This window comes from Leptonychotes weddellii, chromosome 13 (assembly GCF_054177405.1).
Source record: "Leptonychotes weddellii isolate Sample4059 chromosome 13, ASM5417740v2, whole genome shotgun sequence".
NCBI lineage: Eukaryota > Metazoa > Chordata > Mammalia > Carnivora > Phocidae > Leptonychotes > Leptonychotes weddellii.
The window spans coordinates 14,108,190-14,125,701 of NC_138381.1; the positions used below are offsets into that span (position 1 = coordinate 14,108,190).

The window sequence follows — 17,512 nt, forward strand, 5'->3', positions numbered from 1 at the left end:
GCGCCTGGGTGGCTCAGTTGGTTAAGCGACTGCCTTCGGCTCAGGTCATGGTCCCGGGGTCCTGGGATCGAGTCCCGCATCGGGCTCCCTGCTCTGCGGGGAGCCTGCTTCTCCCTCTCCTACTCCCCCTGCTTGTGTTCCCTCTCTCGCTGTGTCTCTCTGTCAAATAAATAAATAAAATCTTTAAAAAAAAAAAAAAAAGCTTTTGAAAATAACAAGAATGTTGAGCAACTGGGTGCTTACAAGAGTAAATCATATTCTTATTTTTAAAAACTAATTGTTGTGAATAAATAATAGAATATCCCATTCATAATAATAAAAAAGATGTAAAGTATCTTGGGTGGGGGTGATTCTCAGGAAATGCACCCAGAATATATAAAGAAAATCAAACAACTTGTGATAAAGTACTGAATAATAAACTTATAAAACACATTTGCAAGATATTTTATATTCATTTACTTTATATTTCAGAATTTCTAAATACATAAAGATTCCTTACCAGCCAATTAACAAATAATAACAACCAATAAAAAATGGGCAAAGAACATGAACAGACAAATCATGGTAATATACAATTGGCTGGTCAGAATTTTCAATGATAAAAATATGGATAATATTTGGGGTTAGCATTGTAGTTAAGAGCATCAATTATCTCAAAAATGTTTGAAGGGCAAATAAAAAATCTTTATGAAATTGTAAATCTAGACATTCTTTGAATCAGTAATTCAGTTTCTAGTAATTCATGTGAGATATTCAAACAGACTCTCGAATATTTTTATACAATTATATTCATTTAATCATTGTTCTTAAAAACTAACATCTAGCAGGAAACCCGTAATTGTCTTTTAAAATTAGATTTATGAAATTCTGTTACATTTATAAAATGGAAAACTCTGAAGTAATTAAAAAAGAATAAAGTCTGCATGAATTCATGGGATAAGATTTCTAAAACATATTCTAAAACCAAAAAAACCTATGAAAGCAAGTTACAGAATACACATAGAATTGATTTGTAAGTTTGATATGAATAAAAATGATCCTCAAAATATATGTAATATTTGTCATATTATTTATTTCTGAAACCTGGTATTCAAGGAAAATGGAAATATGTTTTTACTTTGTAGATTGCTAAAGCAATTGAGTTTTTATCTACAAATATTATTACATTTTCATGTGTATTTATTATGCATATAATTCAATATATTTAAAACAGTGAAGATCTGAGACAGTCCCACTCATATAAGACTATATTTAGTAAAGAAATTTTAAGAATAGGATAGGATAACTTTGGCACTTCTTATCATACTAATGGCAGTTAAAATTTATTGAAATTGGGAGAGTATTCTTGCTAAAAATTGGAATAGGAAATAGGATTTTAATCTACAAAGCATAATGATAATAATGATTTTTAAGAATGTGTTAGAAACATACCTTTCATCACATTTTACTTCAATTACATTGTCGGTTCCAATACCAAGGATTGCTGCAGCTTTTTTTACTGAATAATGACCCTTGGACAAAAATGAAAATAGGAAGGGCATTCATTTCTCTGCATTTCATGATCATTTACACGAGTGCATTTGGGGGCATAAACACGTAGCTTTGAATGGGTTTGCACATGTATACGTACATCTATATACACATGTACGGTCTCAAGGCATATTTCCAGGCCCTCATGGTAACATTTGTTCAGATGAAGGAGGTTGTGACACCTTATTTAGAAGGCACCATCACACAACTCTTCACATGCAGTGGGGGTTTGAATATTCTAGCTCTCCATATACATAGGAAGTCATGTCACTTATAAATCTAGTAATAATATTCTCCAGTGGTAAAATCCTTACATGCTCCAGACAGTTGTAACTCTTGCATTACAGATATCTATATCTATATCTATATCTATATTTTTTAAGGTGTAAGGCTTGGAGAAATGCATTGATTCTTCTGATGCCTGCAATTCTGAATTTTGGCTTTGACATCAACTTTGATTTCTTGCCTTTTAGATAACTATTCCCTTGTATCATTCTGCCTGGTGTAAATAATATCAGTAAGATGGAGGTATTAACAGCTCAAGATCTAAACTTGGACCTGGTTATTTTTAGTTGCCAGGAAAAGACCAGATATATGAAAGAAAAAAATGCAGAAATTTAAAACCCTAACTATGATTCATATCAATGGAGAATGCCAATTAAATAGGAAATGATATTTTTAATCTACATTATGGAAATTCAGCATATTTACTCATTCTATGCAAAAGTTATATGTCAAATGATGAAAATGACATTTGTAAACCAGCATCTTAAGTTATGTAAGTTTTACAGTAAATGACATTAATTATGCAGCAGTGGTCTCCAACTTGATAATATGCCTATATATAATGCCAATTTGAGTTTGGTCATAGAAACATATTACAAACACAGGGACATTTCAAAGAAAACCCTGTGTTTAGAGGCACTTTCAGGTGGAATTCTCAAACTGGAATGACTATTACATTTTAATATCACAAATATTGCTGAGGTGGAAAAGAAAAATGTGACCAGATTTATTAAAGGGATGCAATGATTTTTAAAAAAGAAGCATTGATGCCGTATACAAGATTGGAACACTAAAACAAGAGGAGATGTCAGTGGATACATTGTCAATATCAGAAACATTTGGCTGAGGACCTAGTCTATAAAAATATGCCTTTCTCTATAACTGATTCCTTTGATCCTCACTGGAAAAATAAAACATCAATCACATTCTTCTCTACATTCAATGATAAAGCAAATCATTAAGTCTTTACAATTTTTATGGCTTGATATTTTTTTTTGGTAAAGATAGCACAATGCTTTATATTTATAATCACATTTTTTGTCAGTTTCTCATATTTTGAAATTAAATTTTAATCCTGAGTTATCTGTATTGCTAATCTCTAGAACCTATATTGACTGGAAAGTTGTTTTTTCTCTTTCTAATATCAATATGCAGACCCAGACACAGAGATTACTGAATCTATGCATTGTTAGAGTGAAGCTAATATTCTGACTTCCAATTACTTTACAGTTTATCCCAGAAGGCTCTTAAAAGTTGGAAAAATCTAGACTTGATACTTACTTGTTCGGAAACAAATAACACAACGCACAGGAGTGCGGTCATGCCTTGTCTTTTTATCTCTGGATATTGCTTATAACGGGCTACTAACACACCATAGAGGTTGGCTATACTTCCACCTACGCAAAAGAAATAGTAACATTAATTTAATTTCAACAATCAGAAATGTTTATTGAAATCATGACAATCTGAGAGCTTTCTGAAACTAAAATGGTGCCAAATCACCAACATTATTTTATTTTTTTATTTAAAGATTTTATTTATTTATTAGAGAGAGAGCACAAGTAGGGGGAGTGGCAGGCCGAGGGAGAAGCAGGCTCTCCACTGAGCAAGGAGCCCTATATGGGACTCGATCCCAGAACCTTGGGATCATGACCTGAGCCAAAGGCAGACGCTTAACTGACTGAGCCACCCAGGCATCCTGCACCAACATTATTTTAAAACTGTCTTTCCTTGAAAGTGTTGCGAGAAATGTCAAACACCAAAATTCATAACTTTTAGATTTATGGAAATTTTGTTTATAGTTATAACTAACACAATGGCTCATGAACATTTATCTCTTAAAAATAATAGCATTCACTGAAATATATTTTGAGTGTCTCCTAATATGTATTTTATTTAGTTTAGAGAAATGATTTCTTGCTTTTTCTTACCAGGTGCAAATATTCCTTCTGCTTCTGTTTCTTGCCAGCCAATAATTTCATACATTTTCTTAAGAAGAACTGTTTCGATGACAGTAAATACTGGAGCTATTTCATAGGTAAACCTATATTATATACATAGATTTCTACTGTGAATCATATAAAATGGAATAAATCATGTGCTAGATAAGGTTATACACATTTTTTGGTTCTATAGAAGACTGTAGAAGAAATAGTTAAAACTTATATGCTCTAAATCGCCCCTTCCAGATTAAGAGTATATTAGTTCTACAAAGTTCTACAAGGAAAGTATCATGGACTCCATTGTTTTGTGCAGTAACTGGGAATTTCTTTCACACCAAAAGTAATTTTGAAAGTAAACCCTACCCTCAGCACATACACAATACTGTTTATGGCCAGAAAATGCCTATATATATATATATATATATACATATATTGCAAGTCAGAGAGAGATCTAGAGCTACAGACAATATTGTGCAGAACATGAAATAGGTAGAAAAAGCCTTTTCTCAAAATTGATTGATAAAGATTTTCTACCTAAAGATAGAACTTTGGACAAGCACACCAAAAAAAGGCTAAAAACTATTATGTTTTCAGTAACAGCTCGAAGCAAGTAGATGGTACAAGGCAAGAACAGCATGGGATTCATGAACAAGAATTCAGAGAGCATGGCAATGGGGACTCACTCTCCTCTGAGTCACACCATGAGATTAGAGTCCCTTCCACAAAAAGAAGCAGGTAAGATTAAAAAGGCTATCAGCTTTTGTCTATGCATACCATATACAATAAGCAATGAAGTACTTACTGTGCATTCTGAAATCAGAGTTGGTTTGGTTATTTTCAAGAAATTCTTTTATTTGTCCTCAAACACATTTTTTTAAAAGATTTTATTTATTTATTTGAGAGAAAGAGAGAGAGACAGAGAAACAGCATGGGAGGGGGGAGGGTCAGAGGGAGAAGCAGGCTCCGCACTGAGCTGGGAGCCCGATGCGGGACTCGATCCCGGGACTCCAGGATCATGACCTGAGCCGAAGGCAGTCGCTTAACCGACTGAGCCACCCAGGCGCCCCTCAAACACCTTTTAAAGACCCCTGTAAGTGTTCTTAGATAGAGATACCCCAGTATCGGACACTGTTTATGTGCCACTTGAGATGCTCTCCGCTTCCTCTGTCTCTAAAGCCTCTGGACGTGATTCAGGCCCAGCCACAGCTGTGACCACTTTCACTCAGACACACTCACAACCCAACAGAGAATCACTTCCCACCTACAAGGCAGGCACTGACCTACAGCCCGGGGGTCGCCTTTTGCATCCAGCCATGGCAAGTCATGGAATCTTCTGGGAGCCCCAAGAATGCCCAACCATGGGGGAGTTAACACCCCATAGTGCAGTCCTTTGGCCATAAGAGAGCTGGTTGAAAATCAGTTCTTTCCCCTTGTTCCCTACAGATGGACTGCCCTTTGGAGCAGTCATTTACAAGAGGGCACTGCATCCCAGATGATGAAGCATTCGCTTCTGCTTGTACTAATGGTATGAACAGGTCTACCATCTCCCTTATGTTGCTTTTCTGCCCTGTCCTGACTCCCTTCATCTTTCCTCAACCCTGTTCTTCAGGATGGCGTGGCCTGATAAAGTGGTTACGCATAAGCTCTTGCCCAGGAGGCCCCACACAGAGACCCAGTAAGGAAACCCATTGCCTCTGAGAATTAAGACTCTAGTTCTAAGAGAAACAAAGTAAGAAGCAAGCCGTATACACTGATATTTCAACCGGCTCATTTCCGCCAGCACATGGTATGCCAGCTTCAACTTCTACGTTACCTTTCTGATTCTATCTCTGTGCCATGGAGTAGGCATTATTATTCTCCGACAACAGAGACTCACTAAACTTCCCAGCACTGCAGAGGGTAGAATTAGGACTGGAATTGGGTTCTCCTTATTTCCACCTCGCATGATCCCACTGTGTCAGGGTATATTAAGAGATCTCCATTCATTAAAAAGGAAGAAACTGAAGGTCAAGGACACTCTCTGAAATCCTTTCTCTCTGCATCTCCCATGTGTTCTTTCTACTCTTCTTCTTTATTTTCCTCAATAGAGAATGATTAAGTCTCATAACGGTGGGATTCTAAACAATGGAGTAAGATTTATAAATTGAGTTTTCTGTCATCATTTATAGAGCAAAGAAACATATTCTCTCCAAAGATAAAGTTTTTTTTAAGTAACATTACTCTGTGCATATTTCAAAGGCCATAATCAAGCAATGAAAATTAAAAACAGCAGTAGCTTGTGTAAGCCATTTATGTTTGCATTTCATACCTACAAAATGCTAATTACTACCATGAGCCATGCATCATTAAAGACCCAAAGATAACTAAACAGTTAAAGTAAACCTTACTTTCCACATCACAAAGCAGTCTCTCCTCGTAAACATTTAGTTCTTGGTTTTAAGGTTTAAATTCCTACCAGCTCTCTCTTTTGATTGCTAGTTAAATTATATTAACATTTGACACAGACTGTTCCTTTCAATTTCATACCCAATCATTTCCCTGTCCTTTTAACCTTGAAAAATGTTGCCCTAAAATTAACTTTACTTCAAAACACTGAGGCAGTCGATCTAATTTTTATGTGACCAACAGTTTTGCTATGGCAAAGGTCAAATTTTTAAAGAATCACACTGGAGTTGGGTATAGATTTCCTTTAGAAGTTTACTTTCTTCACCTTTGATCAGATTCGGGTTCTAATTTATATTCAGGCAACTTCCCATACACTTGTGCGTGTCTTTTAGACTACTGTATGCTGTGGGCTCTTTGGAGTAGTGTTTAAACGATTCCAACCCTAGAACTGGACTCACAGTCTGCACACCAATAACCCAGACTAATTAACTGACCTTTACTCCTTACCAAGGAATTCAGATCCTGAAAGTTTCTAGAGACTGTCCAGAGGACTGGATAAACCCAGAGAACATGGAGCAGCTTCTTTGCATTTCTCTCATGGTATGGACTATTTGTTTTTGATACGGCAATCGTTGTATCCAGCAAAAATACACAATCTACATCTTCACTCTTGTTTACGCATGTCTCTGAGGCCCAGAAGGATACCCACATGTTGGTATTGGCAGGGGCGGTCAACCATTCCTCGGCGAGTCCGACCACATCTAGCCCACTGGAGAGCTGGTTAAAAAAGCGAGGATGTCCTAGAAAAAAGACAAAACTACAAATGAGCCAAAATAAAAACACAGGGCTAAAAAGCGTTTCGATTTTCTAGCAGTTTCTCAGGTAACAAATATTCAGGGATCAAGCACACATGAACGAATTATTTCATTCAATAAACACTACTGAGAGCTATCATAGGCAGGGACAGTACTCAACACGGGGGAACACAGTAGGAAACAAGGTGGACAGAGCCACTACTGGGCAGATCTTACTGACCAGTGGAAGAAAACACCAATGTGTTTAACTGCAATTGTGAAAAGCACCACAAGGGAAAAGATGGGCATGTTATAAGACCATAAGACCATTCCTTGAGGGCCTAAGGCGGTCAGGGGAGCAGGAGAAGCAATCGTTAGAGAAGGCTTCTTGGAGGAAGTGATTTTTCAAGCAAGATCTAAAGTTAGCTTCCAGACAGAGAGTGGAGGAGACGCATCATGGGTAGGAGGATAGCTTGTGAGAAGCCAGGGAGTTGAGGAAGAGCTCATAAGCTTGAGGGGCAGGAACCCATCCTGGGTCTAAAGTAGAAAGACCCAGGCTGGGATGCATGAAACCACCTCAGTGAGTAGGGAAGGGACCACCAAAATCAAATTAAATAATTTTTTCTCAAAAGCTGCTTCCACGTTTTTTTGGACTGATATTTACAATGAGTTTTTGAAGACTTATATTAATAAAGAATCACCCAGCATTAGTTGCCACAATGAACATTCTATATTCGACTCAGTTTAAATTAATTTCCTCCTTAGCTCCTTTGCACTTCTTTGACAACATAGCTCAAGGATGACATGCATCACAACTCTCTGCACACCTCTTTTCCCTCGGGTCATTTTCCCTGGCTTGCAGCTCCCCTCTTCCCGTAGCGCCTGCATAGTTTTAACACATAGGTGCTCAGTCAGTGTTCCTTAAATCGAAAGGAATGGAATGCCTGGAAGTTGTGGCTGTTACAAGTGCTTCTTTCTATTATTAACTTTTCGCTTTCTCAGCATCTTTGCCTTTTCCCTCTGTGCTTGATCCTGGGAAATGCAAATGCAGGGAAAGGGCCCCTAGAGATTCATCTACATTTGCAATGCTGAATAAGGGAAGGAAAAAGATCTTGATTTACATCTGTCAGAGTGCTTCCCCACTGTCCTGCTGTTTTTCAGAACTTCTTTTGCTATTTTTATTTCTAACGAAAACTTATTTCAACTTCACATTTACTTTGTATGGTTGAACTTAGTCTTAAAACATGCCTTTTATTTCGGAATCCTATGAGGCTTTCTTTTTGCCTTATTCAATAATATTTTTCTAGTTGTAAATATACTATATGTTAGAGAAGTGCATAGAATAGAAAGTGATAAATACAGAAGAGTAATTTTTATGCATATATGTAAAGAAATTATCTACATAGCTATCTCAATATTTATAATAAATACATTTGGAAGGTATAACTTAAGAATGTATTTTTATAAATAGGTAGTTTTATATGTGTGCATATATACATTTTCACACAGAGTTTAAAGTATAAATATAATTGAAATCATATTAAGCATTTTATTTTGTGGTATGTCTTTTTATAAATGATTGAAATTCTGTGAGAAATTCCCCATGACTTTCCTAGGACTTTAAATGGTAACATTGCATAGTGTCTCTCAAAGGATATCCAGTTTATATAAGATAAATGTCAAAATGAGTATACTTTTTGGGGGGTTTTGGTATTAAAATTAATGCAGAAATGAGCATTCTTAAATATAAGTCATTTTTGCTTGTTGGCATGGTTGATCAGTTTGGTCTGAAGATAAAATATTTGTGATGCTGAAAGTTTCTGGGATGTCAAAAATACATTATTTTAAGTGTCTATTTGATGTCTATCAAATACTAGGCTAGTCATCATACACAAATGATTTCTAATTATTAAAATATACCTGAAATATTTTCACAGATCACATAGTAAGAAATGAATAATAAACTCAGGGATATAGGTTGTAGTTGAACCCTTTTTGTGTGTGTCTCTTTCCAAAGATTATGTTGTTTCCAATACATTATTTAGTAAACAGTTAAGATTTTAGAAATAGAGTTCCATAGAGCCTATTGAAACAGTGTTAACTCCTGGAAGTATCATTGCTCTAAGTGGTTAAGAATAAAGTTACAATAAAGCTAATCAGAAAACACAATTTCTAAAATATAGGATGTATATATACATATTTATACATATATAATTTTTTATCTCTCTGTATTTTATTGATGTAAAAGGATAATCAATTGAGCATCAATAATAAATATGACCAAACGAAATAGATAAGTGAAAATAAGTTAAAATGGAACATTTAGTTGCCATTGGGATATAACTCCCCAAACCAAAACTATTTTATTTACTTTTCTGGTTAATTAATAAACAATTCATATGTGATGACACCAATGTTTTAAATAAAAATGAGTAAAACTGGACCATTTTCAACATATACATAAACCTAAGACTATTCAATCCGTCTCCAGTTCAGGAGCATCAGTTTGAAAATTACCTGTTGTAACACCGTATTTTAAGGTATGTGTACAGTCACCAAGTAACTGCTCCAAAGATTCTGGGAGGTCAGACAGTTCCAAGTTAAACCCATCCAAACCTTCAAGAAGCTGATGAGGATAATGAAAGTCCAGTATTTTACCCTTAACATCAAAACTTTTTTTGATGTAATGCAGAAGAATATTTACCACTTGTACCAAAAAACATTTTGTTAAATCTTTACCATCCTTGGATGGCAACAAATCTAGAGAAAAAAAAAAAAGAGATAAACAGCCAGGTCAGTAACTAGAATACCAAAGAAAATCACCACTGGAGATAGAGTTTTGCTCATTGGAGATTAAAGATATTAAAAGGCCATGTCAAATAACAAGTAGCATTTGTCCAAATCTTACTTATAATTTTCATTCAAAGTCCCACTGGATAACAATTTTCACCAAAAAAAAAAAAAAGCCATTTTAGATTAATGCCATTGGAGTAATTGAACCATCAAGATGCCCCAGGTGGACCTTATTATATTGTCTAGTCAAAAAATGAGCTGGTAATTGTACGTTTAAAAGTAAATTAAAGCATCGAGGGGCGCCTGGGTGGCTCAGTCAGTTAAGTGGCTGATTCTTGGTTTCAGCTCAGGTCATGATCTCAGGGTTGTGAGATCCAGCCCTGAGTCAGGCTCCATGCTGGGCATGGAGGCTGCTTGAGATTCTCTCTCTCCCTCTCCCTCTGCCCCTCCCTGCATGTTCTCTCTCTCTCTCTCAAAAAAAAAAAAAAAACAGTTAAAGCATCAAATCTTAAAGAAATTACAATTGCTTCAATAAATATGTAGATGACAAAAAAGAATGAAACAAATAACATTTGTTACCAACATCCATACCTGAAGCATAAGCATTTGATAAATTAGTCATTACATTGTCTGTCTGAACATCTTTTGTTGCATTTTTCTCAGTTGATTGAAAAGCATGACCAGATTTTTTTCTCATCTGTTCCTTATCTAAGTTAAAAAAGGAAGTATTTTGTGGTTATTAAAGCATGCTGATAATATGTATTTAGTGCTTTTATCTATAAATAGATGCTTTCAAGAAATTCATAATCATTGAAATTCTTATTTACATCCACATGTGATCTCTGAAGGGTAGGTATAAACTGGAGAGAAGCATTAATTCTACTGAAATTATGTAAGCTCTTTTATAACCATATAGAGAACAAATGATACAATTTGTGGTTGTTAGTTTCATATCAGTTTAGTGTACAGGATTAGGAATTTAGTAATTAAGATCTACCATGTTTAATTATAAATAACAATGCCCACTTCATAATAAGATCCTGCTACTAACATTTAATATATGTAATAATGTCTACTCTATATTAAGAGCTCTAAGTGCCTTGCACACATTTTAATCCTCACAATAATCCTACAACATAATCCCATTTTGCCAGTATGCAGATAAAGAAACAAATTTTTTTTTATTCTTATGTTAATCTCCTACATTACATCATTAGTTTTAGATGTAGTGTTCCATGATTCATTGTTTGTGCATAACACCCAGTGCTCCATGCAGAATGTGCCCTCCTCAATACCCACCACCAGGCTAACCCATCCTCCCACCCCCCTCCCCTCTAGAAGCCTCAGTCTGCCCAGGACCCTGAGATCATGACCTGAGCTGAAGGTTTCCGCTTAACCGACTAAGCCACCAGCTGCCTGACAACCTTAACATTTTAAATAATCCAAAAATACATAATGGTCTTCACTTCACTTCTGAGCCTCATTTCCAAGTACGCAAATTTTCTGCAGAATGCAGAATTAATCAAATGTCCACTTATTCCTTGGGATTTACAACTATTAAATAATATGCTGGTCAACATCATTTTTCTTTATTAAGCAAGTTTAAGCATGTTAATGAAAGAGCAGGAAAACACTGATGATTCACATAAGAAAATCACCTGGAATACATTATCCTCTATCCTAGGCATTTGGGTGCAATTTATAAAATGATTAAGTAACTCTTAATTTATTCTAATAATAATTAAAAAAACATTGTGGTTTATCAAAAGCCATTTACAACTTTCAACCCAATTTGAGACATTACTGCAGCTTTTTCCTCATTAAGGAGTCCACTTAGAGCCTGTAACAAACAAAAATATATATATTTGATGATTTGAAAACCATTTCCCCCTTCCATTGCTTTCCAATGGAACTGATTGATGATGGTAGAAGTGGCATATATGTGGGAAAATAGAAAAAATAAACCGCAAGGAGTCCACAGCTGTCTTTCCATTTCTTTGAATGATCTGCAGAACTTCTTTGCTCTAATAGTATCATGACATCCATTAAGGAAGATTGTCCCATTATCTTCATTCTGCAAAGATGAACCCTTCTCAGGACTCCTAGACTCACCCTCAGCTCCGTCAGTTGGCCCACCCAAGATCGCCCACTACTTGTGCAGTGTGTCATCCCTCACATTCCAAGTTCATCCCCGAAGCTCCTCACCTGCCCCTTCCTTTCTCACACATAATAGCCAGCGGCACTCTATGTTCAAGACTCAAACAGTCCCAATTCTGAGGAAATGGGTTTTGAGCCATAAATTACTCTCTAGCTATCACTCAGTTCTTCCTTTCATGTCCTCATGTTGGCAATTAGATTTTTATTTGTAGACATGCTCGGGCCAAAACCCTCCCCAGCCCAAAGGGAAATTAATGTTGTTGTTTGTTTCACCTTACCCTAATTTTATACGTTTGTAAACACAAGTAAATTAAAATTAAAACCCACAATTTGTCTCTCCAAAGCATGTGAAAGCTTTCTTATATTACACGGCATTATATAGGATTACAAAGGGGAAAAAGAGGACAATACTCCCATCTTATGATTGATACTAATATTTTTTTTTTTTTTTTTTTGGCTTAAGCCAAGAAAGGAATTTATTATTTCATATAGCTGAACAGTCCAGGGTTAGAACTCTTCTCAAACCAGCATGATTCATGGTTCAATGTCCCTAGGTCATTTTCAGGCCCTGCACTTAATGGGGTAGCTCTATTCTCAGACTTTGAGATGGACCCCAGAGACTTGAGAGTCTCTTCAGCACAAGAAAAGATAGCACAACAGAAAAGAGAGTTCATACTCAAATTTAGGAATTGGACCTCACTGACCTGACTTAGGTCATGTGTCCATCTCCAAATAGAGGCCATGACAGTGAAATGAACACACTAGCTTATTTGACTTTCTGCTTTCTAATCTGTACGCCATTCGTGTCTTTTTCTTGATTTATTGCTCTGATTAGGTCCTCCAGGATTGATACTAATATTAACGCCTACAGATTTCTTTCACTGGGCCCTTGCTGTATTTTGTACTGTGCTAAATATTTTTCATATGTTGAATCTTCATAGAAAGTCTATGATTTTGGCATGTCTCCTTACTTCAGTTCTGCCAGCAATAAAGTGTGCATGGTACTAATACTTACTCATGGCTTTGTAGTATTGAGACAATGCCTCTTAAGGTCTTCTAATATTAATTCTTTATGTCACTCTTTTCTCTGGCAATCCTGACAGACAAAAACAAACAAAAAATCATTTTGAGAATGCCACTTGCTCTGACCAAAAGAGGGCACTGCTTCCCAACCACTACTTGATGAAGTCCTTTATTGACTCTTTCCTTGTGTTAACCTCTTAGTATGCGTTTATAGAAATTTTCTGCATCTCAAAAGTAAGTTCATTCACTCTTTTTCTTACTTCCCCTCATTATATTTTGTAAAATTTCATCTGTTTTAAATGCCTTCCTTCTTCCTTTCTTCTAATCCAAAAGTTACATTTAATGCATATTTATCAAGTACTTCTATGTGCCAAGCGCTCTTCCAAGCTAAATTTGTATGAACTCATTTAATTCTCCCTGAAACCTTATAACACTGCTGTTTACTTACTCCATTTTACAGATGAAGAACCTAAAGCACTGAGAATTCATGTTATTTGCTAAGAATCACATAGCTACTAACTGGCAGATCCAAGACTCAATCCCAGCTATTCTGGTTCTACAATCCACTCTCTTAACCCTATCCTGAATTCCATCTGAGAAGTTCCAACTCACATCTTAGTAGCTCCATAGATATTTTCTTACCTCCATCAGTGAGCTGAAGTGATCTTTATTTTTCTCTGAATTATCACACCAAATATTGGTCAATTTTTGTATAGTTTATTTGGCAGCTTAATACATTTATTAGAAGTTGTGTCTTGGGGCACCTGGCTGGCTCAGTCAGTAGAGCATGCGACTCTTGATCTCGGGGTTGTGAGTTCAAGCCCCAAGTTGGGTATAGAGCTTACATTAAAGAAAAAAAAGAAGTTCTGTTTTGATGTGGGAGGGGAAGTACCAAATGTACATTCAATACTGCCCGTAAGGAAGTTACAACTTAGCAGAAAAGTGAGTAATGGACAGAAAAGTGTCATATTTTAATAAGGGAAAAAGTGCTACATTTATAACAAGGATGATAATCATAGATTCTAGAAGAGACATGGGACAGGGTGGTACAGGAAGGTGCCATCAAGGTGCTCTGTGAACATTTAGCAGGAGACGAACATGGAGTCCTCTCTAAAGAGGACAACATGTGAGCTAAAACATGTAGGATTAGTATGATTTAACTACGTGCTGAGAGAAGAGACGTATTCAAGGAAGAATCAAACAAATGCACAGGATATTGAGATGTCAATTGAAGAAATAAGAGAAAACCACAGTATAGGACAGCCCAGAAAACCAACAGGGAGAAGTAATCCTGGGGAGGTGGGAAGGGCACATGAATGTGTTTGGTGCTTATCCTTAGAGCAAAAGAAATAAGAGAAAACCAGAGAAGGGTTTGAGATATGCAGTGACATGACTGTGTTTTCCTTATGGTTGTAAAAACAATGGTGAAGGGATGGTGGTTGAATGTAATACATATATTAGTAAAACTCTGAGCAAGAGCTGTTTATCATCTTTAAGATTAACAGATTATAGAAAAGGAACGTATGCCTTCTGAGAAATTTTCCAAAGTGCATTCTAATTCAAATACATGAAATTGAGGGGCTCCTGGGTTGGTTAAGTGTCTACCTTCCACTCAGGCCATGATCCTGGAGTCCTGAGTTCGAGCCCACATTGGGCTCCCTGCTCAGTGGGGAGTCTGCTTCTCCCTCTCTCTCTGCCCCTCCCTCTGTTCCTTCTCTCTCTCTCTCTTTCTTGCTCTCTCTCAAATAAATAAATAAAATCTTTTTAAAAATGTATGAAATTGATAGTGATGATGGCACTATATTATACAAACACATAAAATGATACAGAATTATAAGGGGGTAGAAAATGTCATTGAAACTGAGAGATTTAATAGCGATAATAATTTATAGGCATTGAGCCTTTAGTCTGAGGCACAATCTGTTCTAAACCTTAATGAGCATTAACTCCTTTAGTTGTTCCCAAACTCTATGAAGTAGTTTATTAGTTAAAACCATATATGGCTGCTTTAACAGAAACAAAAATAGTAACTTAAGCCAATTAGAAGATTTATTGCTCTCCTACATAGAATTCTAAACTGGTAAATGGCTCAGGGCAGTTGTATTATTCTGTCCATGAGGTCATCCAAAGACCAGGGTTCCTTCTATCTTGTGACTCTCCCATCCCCTAGACCAGTGCTCTCTGAGATATATATGTAAGGAATAACATGTGTAATTTTTAATTTTCTATTAATCACATTAAAAAAAATAGAAACAGGTGAAATTATGTTTAAAAATTCATTCAGTTTAACCTATTATATACAAAATATTATAATTCAAACATGCATTGCATCTCAATTAGATGTTAAGTGGATGTTTAATTACATGTTAACTGGGAAATACTTAGTCCGTATTTAGATTTCATAAAAGCTTCATTTGAAAAAAAAAACAGATAAAAAAAGATTAATTTATGTGTGTTTCAAACATACTTAAAAAGTTCTTTGAGGGGCGCCTGGGTGGCTCAGTCATTTAAGTGGCTGCCTTCAGCTCAGGTCGTGACCTCCGGGTCCTGGGATTGAGCCCTGCATCTGGCTCCCTGCTCAGCAGGGAGTCTGCTTCTCCCTCTCTCTCTCCCCCAGGTCATGCTCTCTCTCCCTTTCTCTCTCTCTTTCAAGTAAATAAATAAAAATTTTTTTAAAAGTTCTTTGATAACTAGAGTATCAGTTTTTAAATTTGAATTCATTAAAGCCAAATAAAAAAATTAAGTTCAAAAATTAACAACCACATTTTAAGTGTTGACCAGCTGCACGAGGCTGGTAACCACTGAACTGGACAGCACAGGTCAAAACTGTTGCTTTCACCCACTTTTCATTCACAAAGCTAGCTCGTTAGCACTGTATCTGAATTCTAAACCAAGGAATGGGGGAAAGGGAAACAAGAGAAATTACACCATCACTTAAGGTGTGATCTAGAACTTGTGCACATCTTATTGGCCAGAACTTAGTCACATGACCAGAGAGCTGACATGGCCACACGGAGCTGCTAGGAGGTTAGGATAGAAACTATAGTCTCCTGCTGGATGGACATTGTCCCTGCTAACACTTTGTATATAAGGGAGGAAAGAGGTGAGCAGAGAAGAGGAGGTTTAGCGTTACTAATACAAAGATGAGATGGATATTGGGAAGCATTAACAATCTACGCCATGTGCAGATACTATGACACTCATTTTCAGATAAGGAAAGGGAAGCACAAAAAGGTTATTCACCTTGCCCACATTTGTGCACCTATTAGCTACCAAAGTGGAAGAAATTATATTTGGACCATGATATAAAAAATGTTTGGTATTTCAACATGTTAAACATACAAGATTGTGACAATTGTTACCTAATATTTTCTTATTTCTTAACTTACCTATGTCAATACGCTAGATACTTTAGATTGTATAAACTTTGAAGGTGAGAAAAAGTATAATTCAATTCCTTATACACTTTCACAGTGCTTAATATCATGTAATGGTTTACACATTTATATGATGTGTAGTCACACTGTAATATCCAAAGAAGGGTTCCATCATTCCCTTCACCTAGGTCATATTTATTAGCCTTTCTTTCCACATAATTTCTGATTATATGGGTTCAAAGAGAAAGATAAATTTCAAGATAAACAGCTAAAGCTGTGGGACAGAAAGACATGATAACTCGATAAACACCCAGAGACATTGATACGTGTTTACTTTGTGTGGTTTGACTTCATCTGTTTTTGTAAATCACTGATGTCTTCTGGGAAAATTTCTTTTCATCTCTGAGAAATTGTTTTCAACAATACCATGAAGCATGATATTCTAAATACACAAAGTACAGAGAAAATCTCTCATGCTTTCATCTGGTCTTTTACATTCATGTGATTCTTTCATCTTTCATTTCACCTTCATTTTCCCATAAGCACTTGCAAACTTATTGTTTATGCATATTGGAAGGAGAAAAGATCACAATCATATAATATACTCGAAACCATTTATTGTTCTTTGTAGTTATTGTGGATAACTACAGGATATCTTTCTTTTATTAGCTTGATCTTTAAAGTTGAAAAAAAGAGTTTTGGTTTGTTCTTGTAAATCACCATTTGCATTATACAGATATGTAATTCTAACAAAATATCCACAGTATAGAAACCTACAGAAAACTTAAGAGAGTTTGCCCAACAAAGTACAAGTAGCAGGCGCCTGGGTGGCTCAGTTGGTTAAGCGACTGCCTTCGGCTCGGGTCATGATCCTGGAGTCCCGGGATCGAGTCCCACATCGGGCTCCCTGCTCGGCGGGGAGTCTGCTTCTCCCTCTGACCCTCTCCCCTCTCATGTGCTCTCTCTCATTCTCTCTCAAATAAATAAATAAAATCTTTAAAAAAAAACAACAACATAATTTGTATTAAAAAAAAAAGATGGACCAGAGGTTCTCAGCTGGGGTGATTATCCCCTACCAAGGGGATATTTGCAATGTCTGCAGACATTTTGGTTGTCACACTAAGGGGTGTTACTAACATCTAACAGGAAGAGGCCAGGGCTCCTGCTAAATATATCTTACAATGCCCCGGGCAGCTCCCACAACAAAGAGTTACCTGGCCCCAAA

The 17,512-nt window shown here is 36.2% G+C and overlaps 1 protein-coding gene across 1 annotated transcript in view; it reads right to left on the reverse strand.

The window, feature by feature from the left end:
• Positions 1-17,512, reverse strand: part of LOC102731758 (glutamate decarboxylase 1-like) — a 57,534-nt gene that overhangs the window by 19,641 nt on the left and 20,381 nt on the right. The window contains exons 4-9 of the mRNA XM_081802520.1: positions 10,322-10,438; positions 9,455-9,697; positions 6,853-6,943; positions 3,747-3,859; positions 3,097-3,212; positions 1,432-1,511 (exon numbers count right to left, since the gene is read on the reverse strand). Of these exons, the coding sequence (XP_081658646.1) occupies positions 1,432-1,511; positions 3,097-3,212; positions 3,747-3,859; positions 6,853-6,943; positions 9,455-9,697; positions 10,322-10,438 (760 nt within the window). The remainder of the gene's footprint in view (positions 1-1,431; positions 1,512-3,096; positions 3,213-3,746; positions 3,860-6,852; positions 6,944-9,454; positions 9,698-10,321; positions 10,439-17,512) is intronic.